General features: G+C 40.9%; 2 protein-coding genes across 3 annotated transcripts in view; one reads left to right on the top strand and one right to left on the bottom strand.

Moving 5' to 3' along the window:
- RPAP2 (RNA polymerase II associated protein 2) overlaps window positions 1-11,252 on the bottom strand; it is an 89,068-nt gene extending 77,816 nt beyond the window's left edge. The window contains exons 1-6 of the mRNA XM_011974459.1: window positions 11,051-11,252; window positions 9,971-10,016; window positions 8,335-8,449; window positions 5,872-5,970; window positions 5,596-5,661; window positions 2,316-2,404 (exon numbers count right to left, since the gene is read on the bottom strand). Of these exons, the coding sequence (XP_011829849.1) occupies window positions 2,316-2,404; window positions 5,596-5,661; window positions 5,872-5,970; window positions 8,335-8,449; window positions 9,971-10,016; window positions 11,051-11,123 (488 nt within the window). The 5' untranslated portion in view covers window positions 11,124-11,252. The remainder of the gene's footprint in view (window positions 1-2,315; window positions 2,405-5,595; window positions 5,662-5,871; window positions 5,971-8,334; window positions 8,450-9,970; window positions 10,017-11,050) is intronic.
- The window catches only part of GLMN (glomulin, FKBP associated protein), a 55,757-nt gene continuing 41,977 nt past the window's right edge, over window positions 11,219-24,998 (top strand). For both annotated transcript variants that reach the window (XM_011974461.1, XM_011974460.1), the window contains exons 1-4: window positions 11,219-11,292; window positions 12,176-12,244; window positions 12,676-12,801; window positions 24,560-24,679. In XM_011974461.1, the coding sequence (XP_011829851.1) occupies window positions 12,206-12,244; window positions 12,676-12,801; window positions 24,560-24,679 (285 nt within the window). In that variant the 5' untranslated portion in view covers window positions 11,219-11,292; window positions 12,176-12,205. The remainder of the gene's footprint in view (window positions 11,293-12,175; window positions 12,245-12,675; window positions 12,802-24,559; window positions 24,680-24,998) is intronic.

Genomic DNA, 24,998 nt, shown 5'->3' with positions numbered 1-24,998 from the left:
TGCATTTTTAGTAGAGACGGGGTTTCACTGTGTTAGCCAGGATGGTCTCGATCTCCTGACCTCGTGATCCGCTCGCCTCGGCCTCCCAAAGTGCTGGGATTACAGGCGTGAGCCACCGCACCCGGCCTGTTTTTGTTTTTTGAGACAGAGTCTGGCTCTGTCACCAGGCTGGAGTGCAGTGGCAGGATCTCGGCTCACTGCAACCTCTGCCTCCCAGGTTCAAGCAATTCTCCTACCTCAACCTCCTGAGTAGCTGGGACTACCGGCACGTGTCACCAAGCCCAGCTAATTTTTGTATTTTTAGTAGAGACGGGTTTCACCATGTTGGCCAGGATGGTTTCGATCTCTTGACCTCGTGATCTGCCCGCCTCAGCCTCCCAAAGTGCTGGGATTACAGGCATGAGCCACCGTGCCTGGCACAAAGGACATTTTCATCTTTCTTTTTTAGTGAGGTAGTGAAGGGTATATAGCTAAGGTAGAATTTCAAGAACTGCAAATATAAAGTGAAAGGGCTTCAAGTTTTGGGGAAAAGTGAGCATTCTGAATATAGGACGGTAAGATTTTAGGAAAAGGTTAGAGGAAGACCTGTTTTACTTCATTTTATTTATTTATCTAATTTTTGAGAGTCTCACTCTGTGGCCCAGGCTAGAGTTCAGCAATATGATCTTGGCTCACTGCAACCTCCACCTCCCAGGTTCAAGTGATTCTCCTGCCTCAGCCTCCCGAGTAGCTGGGATTACAAACGCCTGCCACCACACCCAATTAAATTTTATATTTTTAGTAGAGACGGGGTATCACCATATTGGCCAGGCTGGTCTCAAACTCCTAAGCTCAAGTGATCCGCCCACCTTGGCCTCCTAAAGTGTTGAGATTACAGGCATGAACCACTACACCAGGCTGGAAGACTTGTTTTAAATTAGCTAAAGGAAGTACCAATACCTATGCTTGAAGAAAACAGAGATGGCAGGAAAGGTAGTTTGGTAAATGGTTTTGAAACAGTTGAGGTAGATAATGAGGATGGCACAAAGGGTTAAATTTAAGATGTAGAGAAAATCTCTTTGGAAGCAAAGTTAAGGATAACTTGAGGAAACACTGGTTTCAGTGGGGAATAAAATATGTTGCTCTCAGAGGACTGGGGAAGTAATGGGCAGCTCTAGTGACAGAAATATTAAGAAAGGAGAAAAAGAATAAGTAAAAAATACTCTTAGCTTCCCAGTCATGTTGAACAATGCCAATCTTTTATTTTCCCAACAAGAAGGCTGACAGGCTGGTGGTGAAATGATGAACAATTTAGTCTTCATTACGTTTAACCCAATTATCAAGGGCGCCACAGTGTCACATTTTCCATATCCTAAACCACACAGGATTGGATTGGCAGGCAGAGGTGTCTGCCATCACACGTGCTGTCATCAGCATAAATGATGTTATTTGAATTGAGAGTGGTGTTATATCGCCTTACGCATCAGAAAAGACTTCAAGGTTTTCGGCTTTTTTTTTTTTTTTTTTTTGAGTCAGAGCTTTTTAGTTAACCTGCATCTCATTATGTTTAGGCCATTAGTTTATTTAGCATAGTTCCTATCTTACGACAAGTAACACTGCCTTGTGTTGTTATGATACACTCTTTCAAACATGAATTTATTTTGGGCATTATCTCATTAAGCCTTTGATTGGAATTTCTAGGCAATGCAGTTGTAACAATAACTTGTTACCTTTATATTATCATGCCATTTCACCCTTAATAATAAAATTTTCTTGACTTTAGCACCTGGTAAAACATTGCAAGTATTTAAATCATTTCCCAAGAGGCTAAACTCCAGCATTGCTCATAAACTTTTTGTACAAAAAAAAAAAAAATTACTTTTTAATTGTCTGTCTTTAAATTGATAAAATAGTGTATTGATTTTTATAAAGAGTAAATGAACCTGAACTTTTTAACCTTCCTCACAGCAGAGTTCACTTGGATCCTAAGACCCAGTAACTTCTGAAAAAATGTAACATTCTTCCTCCAGGATTATCATATTAACAGGATTCACAGACATAACTAGCATCACAGGGCACCGGAGTTAAAGTTCTGATTTAGCAATTAAAGCTAAAACAACAAACAAATAACATTTGTATGTATGCATTTTCTGATTTTAAGTGTAAAATCCTTAATAGCTATGCTTAAAATATAACCATTTCCCCATAATTAAAGTGTATAAAATGGTCACTTTTTACAGAAAACTAGACCTACTCTCAGCTAATCTCAAAAAGCAGAAACAAATTATTAGAATAGAATATATGAACAAATGTGTATACACAATGACTTAAATTACCTCTCTTCTTCTCGAACCCATACTGGAGTTTTGGGAATTTGTGCTTCAAAAAACTTAGATGCTTGATAACAAAAATTGCTGCAAAAAGACTGAAAAGAACATTATAAATCCAGTTTTTTTCTTATTGTGAAACATTACCTACATACAGTTGAGAGTATAAAACATAAATGTATAGTTCAAAGAATAAAATGGAAACCTATAGATCTACCACCCAAAGTAAGACATAACATACTGAACCTTTGAAGGCCTCTATGTGCCTTCCCAACTGCATCGCCCTCCACGTTCCCCAGAAGTAAGCACTATCATATATTTGATGTTAATCATTTCCTCATTTCCCTTCAGTTTTAGCACCTGTGTACATAACCCTATTAAAAATATTCAGTTTGCGGTGGCTCAAACCTGTAATCCCAGCACTTTGGGAGGCCGAGACGGGCGGATCACGAGGTCAGGAGATCGAGACCATCCTGGCTAACACGGTGAAACCCCGTCTCTATTACGAAATACAAAAAAAAAAACTAGCCGGGCGAGGTGGCGGGCGCCTGTAGTCCCAGCTACTCGGGAGGCTGAGGCCGGAGAATGGCGTGAACCCGGGAGGCGGAGCTTGCAGTGAGCTGAGATCCGGCCACTGCACTCCAGCCTGGGCGACAGAGCGAGACTCCATCTCAAAAAAAAAAAAAAAAAAAAAAAATTCAGTTTTTCCTATTTTTAAACATTTTTTTGAATGGAATAATGCTGTTATACATTCTTATCTTACTTCATTCACTTATTAAATTTTTTTTTTTTTAGGGACAGGATCTGATTCACTGTAGCCTCAAACTCGTGGGCTCAAACAATCCTCCAGTCTCAGCCTCTTGAGTAGCTTGGACTACAGGCGTGCCACCACACTCGGCTATTTTATTTTTTTGTGGAGATGGGGTCTCGATTTGTTGCCCAGGCTGGTCTCAATCTTCTCTCCCTGGCCTCCCAAAATGCTAGAATTATAGGTGTGAGCCACCGTACCTTGCTACTTCTTTTGTCTAAAATTATGTTTTTAAGATTCATTCAAGTAGTTGTAGCTTATAAATTTTCACTGTGTACTACATTCCATTGTGTTAGTGTATTACACTTTACCATTTATAGACAATTGAGTTGTTTTCAATTTTTTTGCTATCACTACAATGTTACTATAAACCTTTTTTGCAATTAAAAAATGTTTAAAATTGTGGTAAAATATACATCATATAAAATTTATCATCATAACCATTTTTAAGTCAGCACAGTGGCATTAAGTGCCTTCACACTGTTGTGTAACTATTACCACCATTCATCTTTAGAACTCTTTTTATCTTACAAAACTGAAACCCTATACACTAACTTCCCATTCCCACCTCTCTTAATGATCATTCTACTTTCTGTCTCTAGTAATTTGACTTCTCTAGGTACCTCATGTAAGTGAAAGCATATAGTATTTGTCCTTTTGTGCTGGCTTATTTCACTTAGCATATTATTTTCAAGGTTCATCCACCTTGTAGCATGTGTCAGAATTTCTTTCCTTTTTTTAAGGCTAATATTCCATTGTGTGTATATACCACATTGTTTATCCAGCTATAAACATTTTTATATATACATGCTGGTGCACATGTGTAATAATTTTATTAGGGTTTATACCAAGGAATAGAAGGGTTAATTACAGAGAATATGCAAAGACTTCACCAGACAAGTGCCAAACCATTTCTCAAAAAGGTTGCACCAATTTTGATTCCCACTAGTTGCAAAAAGATTTCCTAATATTGGCCATTTTGTAGGCTGTGAAAACATAACTCAATGTGCTTTTATTTGCTATTTCTCTGATTACTGATAATATTGAGCATCTTTTCATATGTTTATTAGCCATTCAAGTTCCTTGTGTAAATTTTTCTATTAGTTTGTGTGTCTTTTTCTTATGATGATATATTCTAGATATGATTCTATGGTCAGTTACATGAAATAATAACATTCTGCTTTGTGGCTTCTCTTTTCATTCTTTTTTTTGAAACTTCTGATGAACAAAAATTTAACATTTTAATATAGAAATGTTTATCAGTTTCTCCTCTTTGGCCTAAAATTTTCCATCTTATTTTATAAAGTCTCTCTACCCCAAATTTATATCTTCCCAAAGTTTTTTTCTCTCTTTCTTTTTTTTTTTTTTTTGAGATGAAGTCTCGCTCTGTCGCCCAGGCCAGAGTGCAGTGGTGCGATCTCGGCTCACTGCAAGCTCTGCCTCCCAGGCTCATGCCATTCTCCTGCCTCAGCCTCCTGAGTAGCTGGGACTACAGGAGCCCGCCACCACGCCTGGCTAATTTTTTGTATTTTTTAGTACAGATGGGGTTTCACCATGTTACCCAGGATGGTCTCGATCTCCTGACCTCATGATCCGCCCGCCTCAGCCTCCCAAAGTGCTGGGATTACAGGCTTGAGCCACGGCACCGGCCTATTGTCTTTTTTTTTTTTTTGAAGACAGTGCCTCGCTCTGTTGCCCAGGCTGGAGTGCAGTGGCATGATCTTGGCTCACTGTAACCTCTGCCTCCCAGGTTCAAGCGATTCATGTGTCTCAGCTTCCTAAGTAGCTGGGACTACAGATGCGTACCAGCACATTTGGCTGATTTTTGTACTTTACTTTGTAGAGACAGGGTTTCGCCATTGCCCAGGCTGGCCTCCAACTCCTTGAGCTCAGGTAATCTGCCCACCTTGGCCTCCCAAAGTGCTAGGATTACAGGTGTGAGCCACCATGCCCGGCCTCTCCCATAGTGTCTTCAAAAAGAATCTACCTTTTACATTTATGTCTTTAATCTACCTAAAATTGATCTGTGTATACAGACTGAGATAGGCATCAATTTTCATTTTTTTCTATTTGCATAACTAATTGTGCCAGTATAATTTATTGAAAAATCCATCCTTTCTCTACTGATCTACAATACTCCTGCTGTCATATATCAAGTGTCTACATATGTGTTTAGTCTGTTACTGACTCTCTATTCTGTTCCATGATTTATTTGCCTAGATTTGTGCCACTATGCACTTTTAACTTTTAAATGTTAAAGTCTTAATTGAAGCTTAAGCAAAACAATTTTTAATACCTTGACTGAAATATTTACAAATAAAACCAAACTTTTAACACCACTATTTTCTAACCAGTAAGATTTTAAACAGTTTCTTTTAGAATCCTATTTAATATCATCAAAAATTAATTGCCATTCCTTGTTAGGATAGTGGTTAGTAAAGAAAAACAATTAATTGCCACGATGAAAGCCTTTAAACTCACCTTTCTTTCAGTAATATCATAGACTTTATTGGTCTTGGTAGAAATTTTATATTTCTGTTTTGGTACCTAAAGAAAAGAAAGTACAGCTTACAAAAGAATCCAAATAATAAACATGAAACTTCTGTTACAAGATTAAGTAATCTACATATCATATCATTGGCCAATCCATGCCTTTAGTTCATGACCTTAGGTTTCATTTCTTATTCTTACAACAAAGTATTTTGCTAAATGAAAATAATAAAAGCCTATATTTAAGAAAAAAAATGAGTTACTTACAATTCCCAGCTTCTTCTGACATAAAGGATAACCACAGAGTTTGACAATAGAACGTTCATCCACGACATCGCTGTAGTGAGCAGGTGTAATGAACTTCCCCTAAAATGAAATGAGAGGGTTATTTCCTCCTACTTTAATAGAAAAGTTCATTTATCAGCTCTGTAAGACTCATCGATCTTACCTGAAAACACAGGGATAGCAATAATACCTCCCTCATAAGTTAGATAAGTTAAGAGGTTAGAATTAGAGGAGAAAATAAAGCAAAATCACTTAGAGAAGTGCTCAACATATAGTAAGCATTCGAAAAAAAGTTGTTATTAAAAAAAAGTCTGCCACAGTAGTCTCTGCATCTTTGTAGATTATATAGTTAAGTGAAATAATTCTGAGGCATGAGGAAGAAGTGATGCTATAGCTATACACAAGCTAAATGACAACAGTATCTTTTATTTTTAAAAAAACATTTAAAAAATTAACTAAATAACAAAGTAATAAAATATAATTTTACCTATTTTTTAAAGCATAATCTTTAACAACAATGTATTTCAAAAGTGTCATTGTGACTCCTGAACAGTCTGTGCAAAATTTTCCCACTTCTGAAAAATCTGTACAGAGTGGTGAGGTGATGGTTATAAGCTAACATCAAATAGTTTCCTTTGACATCTTCATGTTCAAATAATCTTGATTCTTGTTCTTAACTTTGAGATCTTTTAACAAATTTTTCTGTTTTCACAGGGACTGAAATACTTTTTATTGAGAGTGATATAAGTTTTATGTTTCAAATGAAGCATATTTGCTTTTGTCTTTTCTGGTGTCATCATATATGCAGATACTGATGCAGTTACCTGTGTCAATAAAAATATGACTTGTCATGTTCATATTCCTGTTGTAGAAAAAGATCTATGAACTATACTAAGAAGTGTTTTTGTAATAGAAGCTTTGAGTTTTCATTTGCCCTCTTAAGGATTACAAGAATATAAAAGAAATTTCCATTCAAAATTTTAATGTAGTGAAGCTGTTTAAAAATTTTTTTATTCTCAAATTTTTATTTAGACAGGGTCTCACTGTGTTGTCCAGACTGGTCTCAAACTCCTGGGCTCAAGCAATCCTACGGCCTTGGCTTCCCAAAGTGCTGGGATTACAGGTATGAGCCATCCTGCTTGGCCTAAAAAAATTTAATGTGGGCCGGGTGTGGTGGCTCACGCCTGTAAGCCCAGCACTCTGGGAGGCCGAGGCGGACGGATCACGAGATCAGGAGATCGAGACCATCCTGGCTAACACGGTGAAACCCCATCTCTACCAAAAATACAAAAAAATTAGCCGGGCCTGATGGTGAGTTCCTGTAGGTCCAGCTACTCGGGAGGCTGAAGTAGGAGAACGGCATGAACCTGGGAGGCAGAGCTTGCAGAGCCGAGACTGCACCACTGCACTCCAGACTGGGCAACAGATTCCATCTCAAAAAAAAAAAAAACAATTTAATGTGGAACTTAATTCTCCTGTTTTATAGTCATAAATGATCTGTATTTCAGGTTTTTGAAATATGAAAATTGATGAAATTACATTGACAAAAATAATATTCTTCTGTTACTTAAAATCATACAACACAGAATATAGAAAACTGGAATTGCAATCATAGAACAAACTGAAGAAAATCAAGTGATATTAGCAGACTGGTTAAAAGAACTACAACTAAGGGCAAAATATACTTGCTTTTTCTTTTTTTTTTTCTCCCCCATCCTCATTTTTCTTTTTTTCCATTTATTATTTATTTATTTGTTTTGAGACAGATTCTAGCTCTTGTTGCCCAGGCTGGAGTGCAGTGGCGTGATCTCAGCTCACTGCAACCTCTGCCTCCTGAGTTCAGGTGATTCTCATGCCTCAGCCTCCCGAGCAGCTGGGATTACAGGCATGAGCCACACCTGCCTAATTTTGTATTTTTAGTAGAAACAGGGTTTCACCACGTTGGCTAGGCTGGTCCCAAACTCCTGACCTCAAGTGATCCAACCACCTTGGCCTCCCAAAGTGCTGGGATTACAGGCATGAACCATTGTGCCTGGCCTCTTTTTGCTTTTTAATTGACAATAATAATTGTATATATTTGTGGGGTAGTATGTGATGTTTTAACACATGTATATGTTGACCAAATCAGGCTAATTAACATATCCATCACCTCACATATTTATCCTTTATGGTGAGAATATTTGAAATCCACTCTTATTAATTTTGAAATATACATTACCTGTCATCACCTTGTTATGTACTTGTTATTTTTCATTAGTGCATTTTAAAGTCATTATACAAGGAATGCATGATAGTTGTTTATTTTAAAATGCATGAATTATATAGATTGTTATCTGCATCTAATGACTGAGAACAAATTCAAAGATTTTAATAATGCAAAGAAGTTTCATGTTGCACAGATGTAAAGATGTTATACTACAAAACTAATAATTTGTCAACACATACACACTCCATTAGGAACTCTTCTGTAATATTCTCTTCTAAAAGCTGTTCAACAATATGTAGAGCTTTTCTTTCAAATTCAATCTTCTTTCTCACAGCTGCTTCTAGTTCTGCTTTCCTAAAATTTGAAAGAGAAAGTTAATCTACTTATAAGCTTCATGTCCAATATTCCATTTTTTAAAATACAACACTAACCTAACTCACTATTTTGCCACTTAAATTTAAACATATTTAAAAAATTTTTTTGAATAAAAATATTTCTTTTTAGTTGTAGAGACAAGGTCTCACTATGCTGCTTAGACGGGTCTCAAGCTCCTGGCCTCAAGTAATACTCCCACCTTAGCCTCCCAAAGTGCTGGGATCACCGGCATAAGCCACCATATCCGGCCAAATTTCTATTTTCTAATGCTGTTACTTTTGATCCAATACTTTTCAAAAAGGAAACAAGCTACTTTTTGCACTGCACATACAGAAATCTTTATATACTCTTTGGTTAATGTCTACTTAGCATGCAGGTCTCAGCATAAGGCTTTCCCTGAAAACTCAAAACTAACCTCCTTGCCACCCACTTCCAACTAAATTAGACTTGATTATTCTTTCTCGTAACATCACAGCCTTTTCCTTCATAGTGCTTATCACAATTTGTAATTATGTGTTTATGTTAATTAACTAATTATTATTTATTCCTCTGTTCCACTAGACAAGAATTGTGTCTATTCTGTTCACCATATCTTCAGAGCCTAACACAGGTCTGGCATATCTTATACTCAGTAAATAATTTTTGAAAGAATGAGTAAATTAAGACCAAAGTCAATATAAGATTAATAAGTCTTCACAAAATGAAAATCATAGCTACATATACTTTTAATACCCTTCACATTCTATTCCTCTTCTAAAACTTTGTGTGATATGTGGTAATATCTTGCCTTTTGAGAACCAGAACTAGTACAAGACAGCTTTTTTTCTTTTTTTGAGACAGAGTCTCACTCTGTTGCCCAGGCTGGAGTGCAGTGGCGCGATCTCAGCTCACCGCAAGCTCCACCTCCTGGGTTCATGCCATTCTCCTGCCTCAGCCTACCGAGTAGCTGGGACCACAGACGCCTGCCACCATGCCCGGCTAATTTTTTGTATTTTTAGTAGAGAGGGGGTTTCATCGTGTTAGCCAGGATGGTCTCGATCTCCTGACCTCATAATCCACCCGCCTCGGCCTCCCAAAGTGCTGGGATTACAGACGTGAGCCACTGTGCCCGGCCAGGACAGCTTTTTGATGAAAATCTGGACTTGATGTAACAAAGAACAGAACAGGTTTCTTGGAGTGACAGAGAAACTTGGAGAGTGAGTCTCTGGCATATAAAGCAATAAAAGGGGAGTGTACCTGAAGTGGTGAAAAACAAACACCTTCTACAGACACTCACGCCTTCACTAGCAGTCTGAGTGCTTAGTTTGGTTTTCTTAAAGCCTGGAGTAGAGGAATGTTAACAGTCTATGTGAGAATTTATAGGCCTTCCCAGATCTTTCCCTTCCCTCTCATGGTAATTTTCTCTAAAAATAAAAAAAGGTAACTATTAGTTTTAAAATTGGTACAAGTAATATGAGATAAGTAGATATGCCATTGTAGTTGTCCATGTAGCTGTCATACCTTTTAGAAGCATCTTCTTGTTTCAAAGTAGTTGTCTGTTTAGTACCTACAACAAAAATACAGTCATGTGCCACATAATGACATTTCGTAAACGACGGACAGCATACAGACAGTGGTCTCATAAGACTAAAATACTGTATTTTTACCGTACCTTTTCTATGTTTAGATATACAATTGCCTACAGTACTTAGTACAGTAACAGGTTTGCAGCCTGGGAACAATAGGCTGTACCATATAGCCTAGTGTGTAAGTAGGCTATACCATCTAAGTTTGTGTAAGTGCACTCTATGATGGTCACACAAGGATGAAATCGCTTAACAACGCATTTCTCAAAATGCATCCCCGCAGTTAAGCTACACATGGTGGCAGTAGGTCAGGCCTACACAAACACATTAGGTACAAGATAGATTCCTACACAAATAACAAACTAGACCAATTTTTCTTTTCCACCTATTTTATGTCCAATCGTGTGTAAATCAAAATGAAATAGGAAGGGCAAGCAATTTGTTTTTGCAAATTGATTACTGTCTAATTTTTCTTGGTTAAAATGTATCTCTTTGGGGATTGAATTTTCTTCTGTATCACAGTTGCTTAATTAATCATTCCTGAAAATCTGAGATCTGGGTACTTTTTAGGGAAACCTCTCTCTCCGTCTGCCAAACGACCTCTTTGGGAGAAGAGGGGAGTCCGGCACCTCAAAGAACCTAGCACCCAAGCAATCTGGAAAGGAGGACCGGTCCTAGGTTCAAGACCAGCTGCCAACGCTGCCCTAGTCACTTGCCCCGAACCCCGGGGACCCTAGGCCTGGGTTCCCGGCGCCTCCACTGTACTTTCTCTCAGAGGCTGGGGCCACGGCCCGCGTGAGGGAAATCTTGCAACACTGGCGTAAAGGGGTGAGGGCCGGCCAGGAGATCTTTCCCAGGGGGAGCGGACGGCGGTGGGAAGCTTTCGGCCTTCTCTACCTGGGAGGACCCCTCCCCTGAAGCAGCCTTTCAGGAGCGCCCGTGCGCTTCGGTTTAGAACTCGAGATCGGGGTCCAGCTTTCAGGGTCCCAAAGTGAGAAGACATCCTTGCTCCTACCTGCGGCTTTTCGAGAGCGGCGAGGAACCCCGGCCTTGCGGCCGGCAGAACCCGGCCCGGTACAGTCCGCCATGGGGGAGAGTAGTCTGCGGAACCGGGACTAGCTCCGGCGTCTCGCCCCGAGGCCCCGCCTTCCTACGCGTAGCGCGAGGCGGACCCCGCTGGCGTGGGGCGGGGCCAGAAGAGCGGGCTAAGTGGCCGGAGGAGGTGGAGGCGGCTGGGAGAGGCGAGAGATCTGGCCGGTAAGTGGAGTAGTGGAGAGGTTCGGGGTGGCCAGGGCTCGCGGTTGGCCGTGAGCCGCGGCGGACTTGGTGCCGCGGGCCGACTAGGCCACGCGAGGTGGTGGAGCCTGCACACCTAGGCGAGCAGGAATCGGAAGACATGGCTTCCTCTGATGCCGCCCGCACGCGCGCTGGGGTGTTGTTCGCCTTGTAGCGCGCTGCGCTGAGAACCGGGCTGACCCGCGCCACTACTGAGGGTTTGGGGCTGAGCCTTGCCTCCGGGAGAAGCGATGGTCTCCTCCTGAAGGCCGCCGTTGCCTTGTCTCCGTGTGATACAGTGATTTCACTAGCTGCATTGATCACTTTGGGTACTGCAACTCCTAGAGAGAAATGGGATGGAGGGCATCTGAATCTTCACCCCCTATAGATAAACTTGTGTTGCACCCCAATTTTTGTGAGGTGAGACATTAAAAAATCCCCTAATGATTAGAATTTTGATTTCAGGTCCACCTTTTGGAATTTTTTTTTCATAAAAGAAGTACTTTGCTTTTTAAAAGCCCTTTAGTTCGTATTTGCCTCGCCTCTTGGGAGTACTCGAGAGTTTTTTCTTCTTTTCCTTCAAAATAGCTTTCAAAACTGTGCTCCTAGAAAACTTAAAAGATGCAATAAGGGCTTCTAAAAAAACACTTTATTTTCTTAGACAAACATACTAAGATTCAGTAATAACATTTCAACCTTAGAACTTTACATTTTCTCCTAGCATGCTATTGGACCAAAAAACACAACAACAAAAACTTTCCATTTTCTTTATTGTATTTACTAATAATTTATCACACTGAAACATAACTTTTGAATACTTAAATGTAATATCACGGATATTTAACAGTGTGTTTTGTATTTGTAGATTTTAGCGTCGAAACTGGGAGAAATAGGAATGGCTGTAGAGGAACTTCAGTCTATAATAAAGAGATGTGTAAGTATTTTTTTAATTTTTGTAAAATTAAATACCTTTCAAAATATGGGAAAGGCACAGATGGTTTTTAATTATATTTGTGGTCACTCAAATTGTTTATCTTCTTTAATCCTTGCTTTTTTTGACCTGTAAAGAACGTGAGTGGGGGAGGCAGATTGGATTATTTCTCCAGGTGACATACTTATCTAAATAACCTTTTACATTTTAATCCTGATCCTTTTCATAGGTTTCACTGGTACAGTAGATTTCAAGGTCATTTATTAAAGTATTTATTAGGGTAATCCTAATTTTGATACATGTGTTATTTACGTTACATTTACCTAGAATTTAAACAGATTTCCTTTTTTCATAGATAAGTCAAGAAGTTACTGTATTTAATTTTTATTTACGTACACATTTGTTCTTTTGTTTTTTGGGGGCTTTTTTGCCAGCAAATCCTAGAAGAGCAAGACTTTAAAGAAGAGGATTTTGGCCTATTTCAGTTAGCTGGGCAAAGATGCATAGAAGAAGGGCACATAGACCAGCTATTAGAAATTATTCAAAATGAAAAGAATAAGGTACGTACAATCTTGGTGTTTACTTTTCAGTCTTGGGAAGAGAATAATCACATGATGCTATTCATCCAGTCATTTATCCATCAAACATTTAAGAATCTACTTAAATTTTCACAGTAGGGAACTGAAGACAAAAAAAGAATTAGAAATATTCAGGTGGGGCGTAGTGGCTCACGCTTGTAATCCCAGCACTGTGGGAGGCCGAGGCAGGCAGATCACTTGAGCCCAGGAGTTTGAGACTAGCCCGGGCAACAGAGTAAGGCCCTGTCTCAGAAAAAAAGAAAAGAAAAGAAACAGTCATATACTTGAAGGTACTTACAGTCTGGTCAAACAGATAAACATGTAAACAACTAACAATAATGAGGCAAAATAAATAAAATAAGTGCTATAGTTGAAGTAAAGAGTTTTTAGAAGAAACAGAATTACTTCTGGTTTAGGGAGTCCAAAAATGGTGTTCGGGTTATTAATTTACATTGAAAAATATACATATCAAGCAGGCTAAATATTCATTTTGGGTGATCAGCCCATTCTCCAGCCAAATGTGTATGGAAAACCAAATTTTAATTAAAACAGTATTTTATGTGCTTAGAATCAGAACAGGAGGAAAGCTGTATGTCATTATGCTAGCCAGTATCATCCAGTTACAATAGTTTGAGAAGTCCTCTACAATAGAAAAGGATCTTATTTGTGAATCAGGAATAACTTTTTCCTGGGACACTGTCTTGGCAACACCCTGCCAAATTTTGTGTCTTTGGATACTCCTTATAAGGAAGACTGCTATGGTTTGGTTCTGTGTCCCCACCCAGATCTCACCTTGAATTGTAATAATCCCTGTGTGTCAAGGGTGGGACCAGGTGGAGGTGATTGAATCAAGGGGGTGGTTTCCCACATGCTTCTCATCATAGTGAGTGAGTTCTCACGAGGTCTGATGATTTTATAACCATCTGGCATTTCCCCTGTTGGCACTCAGCCCCTCTCCTGCTGCCCTGTGAAGAGGTGCCTTCCGCCATGGTTGTAAGTTTCCTGAGGCCTCCCTAGCCATGTGGAACTGCATGTCAATTAAACCTCTTTTCTTTCTAAATTACCCAGGCTTAGGTATTTTTTCATAGAAGCAGCGTGAGAACAGACTAATACAAAGACCATCTTCTTTCTAGGTACACAGTCTTTCTTCATTTACAGTGCTACTTATTTATTAGAAGTTTTCTTTCTCGATATCACAGTGTAGTTGTGTTGACCTGTGTTTCTCTCCAGGGCATCTTGATTGGATTTGGGAGATTCCTAAAACTTTTTAATCATACATTATTATAGCATCTCTTAGTTCAAACGGCTTATACCCTTCTTATTTTTTATTAAAATAATTAGGAGATTTTATTGTTTTTAATATATATTTATGATAACTTTGTAACCCTCAATATAATAAATTTTATGTTTTTTAAACTCTTCTTGATTTTTTTCTAATTGCGTTCTCAGAGGATAACCTTCGAAAGTACTTAGCTTTTAGCTAATAATAAAAAAATTAATAACTAATATTTATTGAGTATTTACATGTACCAGATGCTGTCTTTAGTCCTTTACATTTATTAACTTAGTCTCTCCAAAATCTCAGAAAGTAGGTATTCATTTTGACTGAAAGGTTAAATGACTTGCCCAAAAGTAAGTCAGCTTTTATGTAACATCCAAGATTCAGACCTGTGTAGCATGGTTTTGGAGCTCCTAACTACTCTGCTCTACCGCTGGTTAGTGCTATATGGCATATGGTTTTAGGGTAGAATACAGGGGATTGATTGATTGAGAGGGTGAAGCATCAAAAATGACGGGGTTTCTAGCCTCTAAAAGGATAATATATGGTATCAAACAGAAAAAGGCAGCCTAAGTAGAGGGAAAAGTTTACTGAAGGAACAAGTGATTTGACTTTTAGAAATTTTGAGTTTAAGTATAGCAGTCAATTGGAAAATAGGGTTTTGAGCTCAGTAGATACAGGAATTAAGATGTAGATCTCTGAGACACATATCTGTGAGACTTTAATTATGTAAAGATTGGGTAATTGAAGCATTGAGGGGTGAAAAAAAAACAAGAATTTACCTGAGTTCACAGAAAAGAGGCTGAAGAGAAGAGGCCCAAGATCCCATCTTGAGGAATTTAAGAAACAGAGAGAAGAGGCCTGCCAAGGAGATGAGGATCAGCACCACATCTATGAGGCAGAAGGAAAAGGGAAGTATAAACAAAGTATTTTTCAGGCATTGCATGCCTCAGTGTTTTATTTTTAGCATGCTTCTGAATAGCTAATGGGATAGATTTAAACATTGTGAGGCTTAGTCTTAATAGTTTGAGAATCACCTTTGCAATATGTGATCAGCTGAATGCAAAGGTTTAGATACTGATAAGACAATGTTCAAAACTGACTACAGGCCAGGCATAGTGGTTCACGCCTATAATTCCAGCACTTTGGGAGGCCGAGGTGGGTGGATCACCTGAGGTCAGGAGTTTGACACCAGCCTGGCCAACATGGTGAAACCCTGTCTCCACTAAAAATGCAAGAATTAGTCAGGTGTGATGGCGCGCCCCTGTAATCCCAGCCACTCAGGAGACTGAGATAGGAGAATTGCTTGAACCTGGGAGGCGGAGGCTGCAGTAAGCCAAGATTGTACCACTGCACTCCGGCCCAGGAAACAGAGTGAGACCCATCTCAACAACAACAACAAAAAAAACCGACTACAATTTAATTTTCTTGCCAGGTGAGACTATCAAAATTGACCAAGATTTACTATTATTTTCAACTGTAAGAGTGAATTGGGTGCAGCACACCAACATGGCACATATATGTAACAAACCTGCACGTTGTGCACATGTACCCTAGAACTTATAGTAAGTCCACTAAGTATTTTTTTAAAAAGTGAATTAAAGAAAAAATAAAAATATTTGCTCTTTACTGCTTTGTAAGAGACTATTCACATACTATTTATTACAGTATATTGTAATTGTTGTAGTTATTGTTAATCTCAATTTATAAATTAAACTTTGTTACAGGTATGCATGTATAGTATTTATATATAGCGTTTGGTACTATTCATGGTTTCAGGCATCCACTGGGGGTCTTGGAATGTACTCTCTGCAGATAAGTGGGGACACTACTGTATCCTAAGCTCTATTTTTATTATCTTACAAGACTGGGGTCAATATGAGGTATTACAGGTGTCATTTTGTCTTCTTCCTAGATCAGCTTTTTTTTAAAAAAATTCTAATTTTTGTGGGTACATAGAAGGCATATATATTGATGGGTACATGAGATGTTTTGATACAGACATGCAATGTGTAATAAGCACATCATGGAGAATGAGGTATCCATCCCCTCAAGCATTTATCCTTTGTGTTATAAATAATTCAATTATACTCATTTAGTTACTTTAAACTGTACAGTTAGTTATTAACTATAGTCACCCTGTTGTGCTCTCAAATAGTAGGTCTTATTCATTACTTATAACTATTTTTTTTTTTTGGTACTCATTAGCCATCTTCCCTGCCTCCCACTACTCTTTTCAGCCTCTAGTAACCATCCTTCTACTGTGTCCATGTGTTCAGTTGTATGGTTTTTTCACATCCCACAAAAAGGTGAGAACATTCATTGTTTTTCTGTGCCTGACTTCTTTCACTTAACATAATGGTCTACAGTCCCATCCATGTTATTGCAAATGACAAGTTGTCATTCTTTTTTATGGCTGAATAGTACTCCATTGTGTATACGTACCACATTTTCTTTATCCATTCATTTGTTGATGGACACTTAGGTTGCTTCCAAATCTGAGATAAACAGTGCTGCAATGAACATGGGAGTGCAAATGTCTCTTCAATATAGTGATTTCCTTTCTTTTGGGTATATACCCAGCGGTGGGATTGCTGGATCATATGGTAGCTCTATTTTTGTATTTTTTGAGGAACTGCCAAACTGTTCTCATTAATGGTTGTACTAATTCACATTCCCACCAACAATATATGAAGGTTTCCTTTTCTCCACATCCTTGCCAGCATTTGTTATTGACTGTCTTTTGGATATAAGCCATTTTAACTGGGGTGAGATGATATCCCATTGTAGTTTTGATTTGCATTTCTCTGATGATCATGATGCACAACTTTTCATATGCTTGTTTGCAATTTGTATGCCTTCTTTTGGGAAATGTCTATTCAAATCTTTTGCCAATTTTTTTATTGGATTATTAGATTTTTTCCCTTAGTGGTGTTTGAGCTCCTTTTCTATTCTGGTTATTCATCCGTTGTCAGATGGGTTAAATCTGCTTTTTCTTTATTTATGTATTGTTTTGAGATAGGGTCTGTCTCTTGTCACCCAGGCTGGTTTGCAGAGGTGTGATCACAGCTCACTGTTACCTCTGCCTCCCAGGCTCAGGCCATCCTCCCACTCATCCTCCCAAGTAGTTGGGACTTCAAACGTGTGCCACCAGGCCCAGCTAATTTTTGTATTTTGTAGACACAGGGTTTGGCCATGTTGCCCAGGCTGCTCAAGTGATCCGCCCACCTCAGCCTCCCAAAATGTTGGGATTACAGGCATGAGCCACCATGCTTTAAAAAAAAACAAAAAACAAAGACTGGGCGCAGTGGCTCACGCCTGTAATCCCAGCACTTTGGGAGGCCGAGGGAGGTGGATCACGCAGTCAGGAGATCCAGACCATCCTGGCTAGCACGGTGAAACCCCATCTCTACTGAAAAAAAAAAATACAAAAAATTAGTTGGGCCTGGTGGTGAGCACCTGTAGTCCCAGCTACTCAGAAGGCTGAGGCAGGAGAATGATGTGAACCCAGAAGGCAGAGCTTGCAGTGAGCTGAGATAGTGCCACTGCACTCCAGCCTGGGCAATAGAGCAAGACTCAGTCTCAAAATAAATAATTAACTTTAAAAAATAGAGACAGGGTCTCACTAGGTTGCCCAGGCTGGTCTCAAACTCCTGGGCTCAAGTGATCCTCCTGCCTCAGCCTCCCAAGGTGCTGGGATTAGCAGCATGAGCCACTGCACCCAGCCAGCCACCGTACTTTTAAAGAAGGACTCCAGAATGTAAACTCTAGGAGTGATCTTATCCAGTTCCTCACTTTATTTCTAATCCCTAGAATATTATAGTGTAGGCTTGGTACATACTGATGAGTTAAAGTACAAAGCAGGCCAGAGAAGTGGAATACATTGTTGATGTCACTCACGTCCGTGTGAAGAGACCACCAAACAGGCTTTGTGTGAGCAATAAAGCTTTAATCACCTGGGTGCAGGCGGGCTGAGTCTGAAAAGAGAGTCAGCGAAGGGAGATAAGGGTGGGGCCGTTTTATAGGATTTGAGTAGGTAAAGGAAAATTACAGTCAAAGGGGGTTGTTCTCTGGCAGGCAAGGGTGGGGGTCACAAGGTGCTCAGTGGGGGAGCTTTTGAGGCAGGATGTGCCAGGAAAAGGAATTTCACAAGGTAATGTCATCAGTTAAGGCAGGAACAGGCCATTTTCACTTCTTTTGTGGTGGAATGTCTTCAGTTACTGCAGGAACCAGCTATATGGATGTGTACGTGGTGGCTTAGCTTCGGCTCAGAGGCCTGACATTCCTGTCTTCTTATATTAATAAGAAAAATAAAACAAAATAGTGTTGAAGTGTTGGGGCGGTGAAAATTTTTGTGGGGTGGTATGGAGAGATAATGGGTGATGTTTCTCAGGGCTGCTTCAAGTGGGATTGGGGCGGCATGGGAACCTAGAGTGGCAGAGATTAAGCTGAAGGAAGATTTTGTGGTAAGAGGCAATATTGTGGGGTTGTTAGAAGGAGGATTTGTCGTATGGAATGATTGGTGATGGCCTGGATGCGGTTTTGTATGAATTGAAAAACTAAACAGAAGACAAAAGGTCCGAATAAGAGAAGGAGAAAAACAGGTATTAAAGTACTAAGAATTGGAAGGACCCAGGACATCCAATTAGAGAGTGCCCAAGGGGGTTCAGCATAGCCCTGCCAGCAAAGATTATTTCTTTACTTTAAGAGGCAGTTAAGAGTGGGGGATAGCAGCAGGAGATACCAGCTGTGATGGCTTGGAGAAACAGTGTAAATGGGCAATGTAAACAAGAGCCGGGCATTTAGGAGTAGTTGAGAACGGTGGATAGGAGTATGACTAGACAGAAGATAGTAGGGATGACAAGTTTTTTGGGGCACAGTGCAAGTTGGTCTGGTGTCTGGAATGAGACTGGAGCCTAATAAAAAGGAGCATCTATACAGGAGCTTCAATGGGCTGTACCCGGTAGCATTCCAAGGACAGGCCTGAATTCTGAGAAGGCAAGTGGTAAAAGTATTGTCCAGTCCTTTTTAAGTTGGTGGCTGAGCTTGGTGAGGTGTGTTTTTAAAAGACCGTTAGTCCGTTCTACCTTTCTTGAAGATTGAAGACTGTGAGGGGTATGAAGATCTCACTGAATACCAAGAGCCTGAGAAACTGCTTGGGTGATTTGACTAGTAAAGGCCGGTCCATTATCAGACTGTATAGAGGTGGGAAGGCTAAACCGAGGAATTATGTCTGACAGAAGGGAAGAAATGACCACGGTGGCCTTTTCAGACCCTGTGGGAAAGGCCTCTACCTATCCAGTGAAAATGTCTACCCAGACCAAGAGGTATTTTAATTTCCTGACTCCAGGCATGTGAGTAAAGTCAATTTGCCAGTCCTGGGTGGGGGCAAATCCCTAAGCTTGATGTGTAGGAAAGGGAGGGGGCCTGAACAATCCCTGAAGGGTAGTAGAATAGCAGATGGATCACTGAGAAGTGATGTCCTTGAGGATAGATTTCCATGATGGAAAGGAAATGAGAGGTTCTAAGAGGCAGGCTAGCGGTTTGTAACCTACATGGAAGAGGTTAGGAAATGATGACAGAATAGAATGGGCCTGTCAGGCTGGAAGGAGATATTTTCCTTGGTCTAAGAACCATTTGCCTTGTGTGGGAAGAGATTGATAGGTGGAAGTTTCAGCGGGGGAGTAGGTGGGAATGACCAATGTGAAGGAGAAAAACTGACCGTGAGGGACAGAAGTTGGAACACTAACTGCTTTTTTAGCTAACTTACCAACATAAGCATTGTCTTGAGCAATGGGATCTGATGCCTTTCGATGGCCCTTGCAGTGAATGACTCCAGCTTCCTTTGGAAGTAAAGTGGCTTTGAGAAGCGTTTTCATTAAAGAGGCATTAATGATGGAGGACCCTTACGTAGTGAGGAAACCTCTTTCAGCCCGTATAACAGCATGGTGGTACAGGATGTGGAAGGCATATTTAGAGTCAGTATAAATATTGATGCGTAGTCATTTTGCAAGAGTGAGGGCCCAAGTTAAGGCAACTAGTTCGGCTTGCTGAGAGGTAGTGGAGGGAGGCAGAGTGGTAGTCTCAATGATAGATGTGGAAGATACTATAGCATAGCCTGCGTTTGCTGGTGAGTGGCGATTAGGCCTGGTGGAACTGCCATCAATAAACCAAGTATGTTAAGGGTGAGGAACAGGAAAGAATATGGGGAAATGGGGTAAATGTCAGATGGATCAGAGAGATACAGTCATGGGGGTCAGGTGTGGTATCAGGAATAATGTGGGAGGCCGGATTGAAGTCCAGGCCAGAAACAATCGTAATTGTGGGAGACTCAACAAAGAGTGAGTATAGCTGAAGGAGCCAGGGAGCAGTGTCAGGTGGGAGGAAGAAAATAGATTTTGGAAGTTATGAGAACTGTAGAGAGTGAGTTGAGCACAGTTTGTGATTTTTAGGGCCTCAAAGTATTAAAGCAGCGGCAGCCACTGCACGCAGACATGAGACCTAGGCTAAAACAGTAAGGTCAAGTTGTTTGGACAGAAAGGCTACAGGACGCAGTCCTGGCTCTTGTGTAAGAATTCTGACCACACTAACCATGCCTAGGAAGGAAAGGAGTTGTTTTGTAGAAGGGATTGGGGTTTGGGAGATTAGCCAGACATGATCAGCAGGGAGAGCATGTGTGTTTTTATGAGAATTATGCCGAGATAGGTAACAGATGAGGAAGAAATTTGGGCTTGACTGAAGTAATGGGGGCTGTCTGTGAAGCCTTGTGGCAATACAGCCTAGGTAATTTGCTGAGCCTGATGGGTGTCAGGGTCAGTCCAGGTGAAAGTGAAGAGAGGCTGGGATGAAGGGTACAAAGGAATATAAAGAAAGCATGTTTGAGATCCAGAACAGAATACTGGGTTGTGGAGGGAGGTATTGAGGATAGGAGAGTATATGGGTTTTGCACTATGGGGTGGACAGGCAAGACAATTTGGTTGATAAGGTGCGGATCCTGAACTAACCTGTAAGTCTTGTCTGGGTCTAGGACAGGTAAAATGGAGGAATTGTAAGAAGAGTTTATAGGCTTTAAAAGGCCGTGCTGTAACAGTTGAGTGATAACAGGCTTTAATTCTTTTAAAGCGTACTGTGGGATGGGATATTGGCGTTGAGCAGGGTAAGGGTGATTAGGTTTTAATGGGATGGTAAGGGGTGCATGATCAGTCGCCAAGGAGGGAGTAGAGGCATCCTATACTTGTGGGTTAAGGTGGGGGGATACGAGAGGAGGATGCAAAGGAGGCTTTGGACTGGGGAAAACAGCGTCGCTGAGGTGTGGCTGTAGTCCAGGAACAGTCAGGGAAGCAGATAATTTAGTTAAAATGTCTCGACCTAATAAGGGAGCTGGGCAGGTGGGGATAACTAAAAAGGAGTGTATAAAAGAATGTTGTCTAAGTTGGCACCAGAGTTGGGGAGTTTTAAGAGGTTTAGAAACCTGGCCGTCAATACCCACAACACTTATGAAGGCAAAGGAAACAGGCCTTTGAAAAGAAGGTAATGTGGAGTGGGTAGCCTTCATATTGATTAAGAAGGGGACGGACTTACCCTCCACTGTGAGAGTTACCTAAAGCGTCTGCGATGGTCCAGGAGGCTTCCGAGGTGATTGGGCAGCGTCAGTCTTTAGCCGCTAAGCCAAGAAGATCTGGGAAGGAGTCAGAGAGCCTTGGGCCAGAGTTCTAGGGGCTCTGGGAGTGGCTCCCAGGCGAGTCGAACACTCCAATTTTCTGTGGGTTCCCATAGATGGGACACGGCTTAGGAGGAGTTCTGGGCTGCGGACATTGCTTGGCCCAGTGGCCAGATTTCCAGCACTTGTAGCAAGCTTCTGGGGGAGGCGGTCCTGGAGGAATGACTGGCTGCTGCAGTTCAGGCGTTTGGAAGTTCTTGTGTGCTGGAGATGTGGCTGGGGTTTGTCTCACAGTGGAGGCAAGGAATTGCAACTCAGAAATACGTTGCTACTTGGCTGCCTTTATTATTATACACCTTGAAGGCGAATTAAGTCCTGTTTTGGGGTTTGAGGGCCAGAATCTAATTTTTGGAGTTTTATTTAATGTCGGGAGCGGATTGGATAATAAAATGTATATTGAGAATAAGACGGCCTTTTGACATTTTAGGGTCTAGGGCTGTAAAGCATCTCAGGGTTGCTGCCAAACAAGCCATGAACTGGGCTGGGTTTTTCATATTTGATGAAAAAGAGCCTAAACGCTAACTGATTTGGGAGAGGTTGGATAAAGAAAAAGGAACATTAACCTTGACTATGTCTTTAGCTCCAGTCACCTTTTTAAGAGGAAATAGCTGGGCAGGTGGGGAGGGCTAGTCGTGGAACAAAACTAAGCCAGACCGGGTGTGAGGAGGGGAGGTGATAAAAGGATTATAGGGTGGGGAGCGGAGGCTGAGGAAAATTTGAGACCTAGCTCGGCCTGGTGAGGAGGGGAGAAGTCAGATGGGTCTGTAGAAAAGGAAGATTAGAAAGACTCAGCGATGCTTGGGGTTGGGACTGAGGGAAGAGGCGGGAGGGAAAGATGGAAGATTTGGGACGAGTTGCATTGGGAACAGAGACTAGGGAGGGACCGACGTGTAAAAGAATGCCTGGACGTCAGGCACCTCAGACTGTTTGCCCATTTTACGACAAGAATTATATAGATCTTGTAGGATGGAAAAATCGAAAGTGCCGTTTTCTGGCTATTGGGAACCACTGTCGAGTTTGTATTGGGGTCAGGTGGCATTGTAGAAGAAAATAAGGTGTTTAGGTTTAGGTCAGGTGTGAGTTGAAGAGGTTTTAAGTTCTTGAGAACACAGGCTAAGGGAGAAGAAGGAGCAATGGAGGGTGGAAGGTTGCCCATAGTGAAGGAGGCAAGCCCAGAGAAAAGAGAGTAGAGACATGGAGAGAAGGAGTGGGGGGTGCTTGCCCCCCAGAAAAGTGGAGGAGTAGAGACACGGAGAGAAGGGGTCGGGGGGTTCTTGCCCCCCAGAAAAGCAGTAGTTGCTGCTAAGGGTGAAGGACCAAGGCAGGCGTCCCGTGTGGTCAGACATCTCTGAAGTGTGGGCGAATAATCAGGCAGCCATCCCCGGGTGAGTAAACACCAAGGGAAGACTGTCTTCCCGAGTCCGTGACCAGTGCCGGAGTTTTGGATCCACAGATAAAACGCGTCTCCTCTGTCTCTACCAGAAATGGAAAGGAACTGAAATTAAGAGAAGGGAAAGATTGAAGTGTGACGCCAAGATTGAAAGGAGAAAGAGGTTGAGGGATAGTGAGAGAGATTGGAGAAGAGAGTAAAAAGAGGCCGCTTACTAGATTTAAAATTGGTGAGCTGTTCCTTGGGCTGATCTGTCTGAGGACCTGAGGTCGTAGGTGGATCTTTCTCACAGAGCAAAGAGCAAGAGGACAGGAGATTGATCTCCCAAAGGAGGTCCCCCGATCCGAGTCATGGCACCAAAATGTCACTGGCATCCGTGTGAAGAGACCACCAAACAGGCTTTGTGTGAGCAATAAAGCTTTTTAATCACCTGGGTGCAGGCGGGCTGAGTCCGAAAAGAGTCAGCGAAGGGAGATAGGGGTGGGGCCGTTTTATAGGATTTGGGTAGGTAGAAGAAAAAATTACAGTCAAAGGGGGTGCTCTGGCAGGCAGGGGTGGGGGTCACAAGGTGCTCAGTGGGAGAGCTTTTGAGGCAGGATGTGCCAGGAAAAGGAATTTCACAAGATAATATCATCGCCTAAGGCAAGGACTGGCCATTTTCACTTCTTTTGTGGTGGAATGTCATCGGTTAAGGCAGGAACCGGCCATCTGGATGTGTACGTGCAGGTCACAGGGGATATGATGGCTTAGCTTTGGCTCAGAGGCCTGACAGCTGATACTTTTGAAAATCAGTGGTTTTGATAATGAATGTGAATTAGTAATTATAAAGATAAACTTTCACTTGTGTGGTAAGCATTCTGAAATATCTTTGAACATAGAAGCCACTTGTATGTAGGAGAGATAGTTAATGAAGTCGTATTCCTTCTTTTTATATAAATTACAATGATTATATTTAGAGACTCCAAGGAACTTTAAAAGGTACAGGAGCATTGGCTGGATTTCTTTATGAATAAGGGGAGAAAAATTCTCTGTGGAAGTTAAGTACCTGTATTCAGCAAATTAACTCTTTTTGGAAATAGAGGCACTATTTAAATCTTGGGAAACATCAGCTTGCCTGATAAAAAGTAAAGACCCTTTTGCCTTTCCTCAGTGAACATATTAAAAACTATCTATTTAAAAATGTTTATCTGTCAGCAGCCCACCCTGGAAAGTCTGTGGTGAAATGTCATAGGCCTCACTTCTCCCATCTTCCTGTTTCAGAGACAATTCTGAGCTCTTCCAAGATAGGAAAGCACACTGCGAGAGTCCTGTAGGTGGCAGTGTTTGCTTTACTCTGAAAATGTCTTTACAGGTCATCATCAAGAATATGGGCTGGAATCTCATTGGTCCTGTTGTTCGATGCCTTTTGTGTAAAGATAAAGAGGATGCTAAAAGAAAAGTTTGCTTTTTGATCTTTGATTTATTAGTAAAGGTAAGTTAACAAGGTTCTCTTTGTCATAACACACAGCAGTATTTTATAATTCCCTTTAATGTTTATTGTTTGGTAAGAAAGCTTTCAGTTCATGAAAGTACATGCAGAAAGGAACTTGTTGGAGAAAAGACCCAGTCTTATTGATTGGATAGGCAGTTCCATTTCAGGATTTCCCAAATTCTCTGGATAAAAGAATTTTCTAACCTCATTAACTTCGTATCAGACCCATTGATTCAGCATCTCCAGGGAGAGACCTGGGAAGCTATATTTTAACAAGTAACTTTTTGTATAGATGTGGAATACAAGGTTTAGAGAGGTA

Source organism: Mandrillus leucophaeus, unplaced genomic scaffold (assembly GCF_000951045.1).
Source record: "Mandrillus leucophaeus isolate KB7577 unplaced genomic scaffold, Mleu.le_1.0 Scaffold1457, whole genome shotgun sequence".
In the NCBI taxonomy this organism is placed as follows: domain Eukaryota; kingdom Metazoa; phylum Chordata; class Mammalia; order Primates; family Cercopithecidae; genus Mandrillus; species Mandrillus leucophaeus.
Note: the sequence above shows the minus strand (reverse complement) of the source record. Positions and strands in the feature narration are given on the sequence as shown.